Source organism: Diprion similis, chromosome 8, assembly GCF_021155765.1.
Source record: "Diprion similis isolate iyDipSimi1 chromosome 8, iyDipSimi1.1, whole genome shotgun sequence".
NCBI lineage: Eukaryota > Metazoa > Arthropoda > Insecta > Hymenoptera > Diprionidae > Diprion > Diprion similis.
In genome coordinates, this window is record NC_060112.1 from 10,333,110 (window position 1) to 10,339,109 (window position 6,000).

At 38.8% G+C, this 6,000-nt stretch overlaps 1 protein-coding gene across 2 annotated transcripts in view; it reads right to left on the reverse strand.

The window, feature by feature from the left end:
- The window catches only part of LOC124409303 (tyrosine-protein kinase Dnt-like), a 28,580-nt gene extending 22,866 nt beyond the window's left edge, over nucleotides 1-5,714 (reverse strand). For both annotated transcript variants that reach the window (XM_046886841.1, XM_046886840.1), the window contains exon 1: nucleotides 5,489-5,714. In XM_046886841.1, coding sequence (XP_046742797.1) covers nucleotides 5,489-5,594 — 106 coding nt within the window. In that variant the 5' untranslated portion in view covers nucleotides 5,595-5,714. The remainder of the gene's footprint in view (nucleotides 1-5,488) is intronic.
- Between the last annotated feature and the right edge of the window lie 286 nt (nucleotides 5,715-6,000).

Here is a 6,000-nt window from a genome sequence, read left to right on the forward strand (position 1 = left end):
ACAAATCTCAAAATCCTGTAATCAGCGGTCCAATATCTTAAAATGAATGACTTGTGAACAGTTGTTGATTTGAACATGATCTAAAAATTGAAAAGTTAATAAATATATAATTTTATGAGTATAATACAAACTAATTTTTCAAATAGCCAATTCCACTATCACGAGTCAATTCAGAAGAAAGTTTCAGCGTCACGAACGCTCTTTGATATCGCATAAGGAGTGGCAGTTTAACTTGGATTAAGTTATTTACGAAAAATTGCATATACTAATATTACTTCTTGCCGCAGGCAATTCTCGTCAGACTTGCGTGATGATGAACCACGTGAGATTGAAACTCAGTTTTCAATTGCCAATAGTAATATAGATATTATACACACAATACATATGAATAATCCTGTTGTAAGTCATCTCGATCTACACGTGAACTATAATGAATGTGCAGATTGCAATGCCGGTACATTTCAATCGATGCGTTAATTTTCTGATTAAATCACCAATTTATATATAATCTTTTCGACAACAAACAAAATTGTAGTTACTTTGGTTCAATAAAAAATTGCACCACAAATACAAATTGTAGAATCGAAAACAACTAAACGTCGAACATCAAGTCTTTTATGATACCAGATGACTCTTCCAGATGTCAGAAGTATTTGAAAAAAATCATTTCCTCCTAAGCTCACCAATATTTAACAGCGTGGGTTGGACCAAAGGGGGCTTGAATACGGCGGGGAGGGTTTAAAACTTGGGGCTATAAGGGGCGCATGCCAAAGATCAGTTCCATCGGAGTGGGTCACCAGAGGCAGGCAAACAAGCGAGCAAGCAAGCCTTATTCCGAGACAAATTTCAGACTATCTTATCTAAATAGGATGCCATATACGACCCTGAGGTGCCGCCCTGATCACAGAATCCCGATGTTATTAGATAACGGTCAAATTTTTGGGACCTGTTTATACCCCGCTTCCTGGATTCTCATAGGCTGAAGCGCTAACTAATTTTATCGATTCTTCTTGCCGCCGTGGGTCACGATGTCAGGTATGCGGGATCGTACGCCATACTTCAGATTGACATTTATTATACAGAGAATCTCGGGATGAATTTGCATGTCTTCTTGGAAATTCAGAAAAACTGTTATGCAGATGAAGGTAATAGCCAATCCTCGAATAACAAGGATCGTAAAAAGTGGTTTAGACATAAAAATATATATATTCATGTCGAATATTAAGTCAAATAATTTATTTGCTTGCCACAAAACCAAGTTGATCTCGAGGTTGATATTGTGAAATGAAATTTCATCGTTTCGTCATTTATTTATTCTAATGATTAAATTTGTTTATCATCTCACGATGAAATAAAAATAGCGCATTACTACAAAGATATCGATTACTGGATTAATCTACCAATAAAAATTCATTCGTTTATAATGAATAATAATATTTTCATTCGTCCGGAACTAAATTCAAATATTTTTTTTCTTTCCCTAGCTCCTGTTTCTTATGACACTATTTTTTCCACCAATAATAACGAACTTTATAGAAACGAACCTTCGCCTAGCCCACAAAATTCGTGATAAAAATATCCCTGCATTTCCAAATTTTACAAACTTTTAATTTTTTGCGCAAATAAAAATTCACTATCCTTGGTACACCTAAGACTAGATATTTGTTGAAAGCAAGAGAAAAACTTCAGAGCTACCTAATCTGGTGTTGAAATATTATAATGCGACGTATATTTCTTGAGCCGACAACTTGACGGTGTCTTTTGTCACGTTATAATAAAAGAAACGAGCAATCCACATAATATTACCATTTCCAGAGTTATACTGCAAGTGTATTAATGCTTAACACACTCTGCCGATATTGTTAACGAAGTGGGATAAAATTAAACCAGAAAGCGTGCATTGTTTAATTACTCTGATGTACGTGATTATTAATACACAACAATTCATGTACTGGTAATAGCTCTTAGGGTGATGTGGATCGTGCGCGTATCATACTGTATGTATCTCGTTATGTATTGTCCGTAATTACGTAACTTTGTCAAGCGCGTGCTGGTGCAACTGAATTACCAACCATGCACACGCGCACAATGCGTATATTACAGTCGTCGACGTCGTAGCGTTGATTAATATAAAGTAGCACCGATTACAACTATGTACCTTGTCCTACACGGCTATAGAATATTAATTCATATTACATAGTATATAAACTTGTACGGTAGGTCGCCCACGTTGTATCACAACTGGTCATGTGGGTGTGGCTGCATTGCATAAATCTGCATTCAGGGTTGATCGAAATTTTCTTTTCTTTACGTCTCAACATTCCATGAACAATTTTTTATACTTTCACTTTCCGATCGATTTCTCCTCGTTTATTAAAAATCCGCAATTTCACTTCATCACAAATTTTTTTGGGGAAAAATCTCGTCAACACAAAGCGTCTGGGAGTTGAATTTGTGGGTATCAATATTGAAACGTTTGAACAAGATTTTAAGAATGGTCAAGTGAGAAGAGGAAGTGTCATAAGTAACGAGAGAATATATTTTCATACGGATAAATTTTCCTGACCAAACAATAATAACAAAATAACCTGAAATTCGAAGAGAGATTCTTCTTTCTTTTCAGTCGAAGTTCAGTTGCATATTCACGAAATACTACGGCTGCATAATACTCGGGTTAATTCATCACGATCAGTTACCCCGGAGAACGCCCATTCGGGAAATCTAGTAGCAAGTTCGGGTTCGAAATGAGAAACCCCGTTTTCCTTGAACCACAGTCTGGGGGCCCATATGGGCAGCGGTCAGAAAGAAGTAGGTAGATACCAACCCACCATATATATATATATCGGGGAGGAAAGATCTGAAGGGCCTCTGCCCCCTTTCCGTAAGGCCCACCGTAAAAAGAGAAACGACCATTGAGAATAAGAAAAAGAAGAAGACGAAGAAGAAGAAGAAGAAGAAAAAGAAGCCACGGAGCGGGAAAATAAACAGAAAATGAAGAAAGACCGAGCGAGTGCGATAGCGACGGGGGGATGGAGGGGGAGGAAAGGCGACGAGAAATAGAAAGAGAGGGCGAGAAAAACGGAGGGAAAGGAAATAAAGGACGAAAAAGTGACTGTCGATTATTCGGTGTCTAAACAAACTAGGACCGGTCCTGTTGCGCCCCACGCCTCCACGGTTTAACAAGGCCCTCGTTATAATATTTTATTACAGCCCCGGTGTGTGGGTACCTACACTGCAGAGGTCGGCACATACGTCGCCTTGCTGACAATGAGCTGCGGGGTGAGTCGAGAATAATGGATCGTAAATATTCCGGTCAGAGTATAAGGTTTGTATAATATTGGATGTGGCGTAAACCGTCCACTCCGATCATTTTTTTCACGGGAATTTCGATTATCGTATTCTCACCCTCTTACTCCGAGGATAAGATCAAAACTTGAGAAAAGAGGCAAGAACCGTTTGGAAAATCTTCGGAGATGCTGTTTTCATTAATTATGGTGAATACGAGTGAAAAAACGGTCCTGATACATGTAAAACACATCGGAGAAAACAATTCGAAACAACGTTTTACTATTAGAACGTTCAAAATGATTGAGGACTGGTGTTTTTGAACGAACAACGATCACATTGGTGCTTTATAACTTTGTAGTCGTACTTTAATGCAAGATTGTTTTAATGTTTTCCAGACAATTTTTGAAGATTTTCAGGCGTAAGTGAGTAAAATGATTGCAAAGACGTTAGAATCGATTCAACAACAGTTTAATTATCTTGAACGTTTCAGTTATAAAACACTGTCTTAAATTCCCGATTCCTTAAAAGCAGATTCATTTCTCATACTAGTAAAGATATTCCTCATTTTGTCCTCGCAACTTTTGATTCAGACCGATTCATATATATGAATCTGAACCCAACAGCCAAAAGTGTAAGACTTTTAGGAAGTAAAAAAAATGCAGTTCAGTTTTATCCTCATAATTCTTTAATTTAAAAGTATTGGGGATTCAAGACATCTCACAAAGTTTTCATCTTCGGATTTTACTACCTTATTCGAGAGAACATAAGAACGAACGTTTGGCTGCTAATTCTGGCTGCTAGCTTCAGCCTCGTCCGGTTCCTCTTTAATATCATATCCACTCTATTTAATTTTCGTCAAGGCTGACCGTTCTCCCTCTGAAAATTCATTCCGTCCACCCTCGTGTTTGAGAAGCTTTCCCGCGTAAACGTTCAACAGAGCGAACAAAGTTTTGCACTCTGCCCACTGAGCCGCAATAAACGCAAATGCACGATCATCGCAAAGCTAGGCGGATATTGCGGCAGGGAATCTTCCTGGAGGATACCGGAAGCGAAGATTAGACGAACCAACACCGAGCTTCCGCAATTGTCTTCTTTCGCATCCCTGCTTACCATGCTCGCTGGGCAAAATATAATTGCCGAAATGGGGCGATGCGATTAGCAGTAATGCGAATATGTGAATTTGGTTTTGAAGACAGATTAATTTTTATTGGTCGTTCGATTCGGAGAATCAAGACTCAGGGTGAGAAGATTTATTCTTTAAAAAGCCGACTGCGATGAGATTCAACGCGTGGCTCGCTTTCACGTTGCGTGATTCGTTAAAAGTAAGATAATCCGCCGTGAGATTTATTTGATAGAATTTAAACCATGCACTTGAGAGTGCGAGTGCAGCGTCTACGTGAGTGGAAACAGACGACGAGTGATGAGATAACTGGTAAATAACTTAGGTAGGCAGTTCGCTCCGCGCGTCTTGTGTCCGACTAAAGTCGACTCAGTTTTCTTCTTCTCAAACATCACGTGAATCGAACACCTTTGTACCTGACGAATAATTTTCGTCGCGTCACGTGTTAGGTAAAAACGCTTCTTTTTCTCGTTTTTTGCCACTTTTTAATCAGATGGGACAACAATCTGAACCAGATATTCACGGACGTTCGATGATTCGGTAATAATTTTTTATTTGACTTTCCACCGGCAGTGTGAACAATCTTGCAGACTTGATTTATCTGCATACTCGTTCGTTTGTTAGGAGAACAAACGATAAGCTCTGTTTTATCATCCTTTTGTTTTGTCCGTTAGAAATTAATCTAGATCTCAGAAAACAAAAAAATCAATGGAAAGAAAATTTCATACTGAATGCCAAGTTTAATCGGTATACTTACTATGTATGGTTTACTTGTCTAGACTGAAAACTATGACAACTAAGTGAATGGTTCAAAATTTTTTGTGTACTACAGATTGTGAGTTCAACTTTACCCCTAAAATTAGTTCCAAAGGCAGTTGAAGAGTCATCAGAGTGAAGTTTGATAGAAAACGTAACTCGATACAGATTTCACGTAAAGAAATTTGATTTCACCGCCTGAAGCAGACGAATTCGCGATGGATGAAACGGTTCTGAAAGCCTTTCATTTCACGACAACCTTTCCTACTTACGTTTAAACTAGATTAGAATCAGATCATCCAAAATAATAGTGAAACGGCTTACCCATAAGTTTTCGAACCTCCGCCTGGCTCAGGAACAGGTTGAAGTTGCCCGCGCCTGGACGAAGGATAAGGAAGCAAACAGCAAGTCTGAAGAGCGTAGAAACCATCTCGAAATCGAACAGTTTTAAAAGCCGAATAAAACCCTGGAGTCGTCCCGGGTTGTCGAACGAATAATTACATATTATTAATCGACAAAAACACACTTGTCGTCAGGTTAGTACAGCCGGAACAAACTGCGAAGTCCACAATAAAACACGATAGTAAAAACAAAAACAAAAGCCGAACTGTTTACGTTCGACAATTCGAATCTCGCGCGTTATTCCGAACTTATAACCGCCGCAAGCTCTCTATATCTCTCCCCCCTTTTCTCGCCGGGTGTTAACATGAAATTCGCACGAGTTTTCAGATCGAGACTAAAAGAGTGTCTCGGCAGCCGCCGAGAATAGCTCCGAAAATAAACCGAGCGTTTGACAGCTCGAAGCGAGATAGAAATTCGTCGATAATCGTGAATGC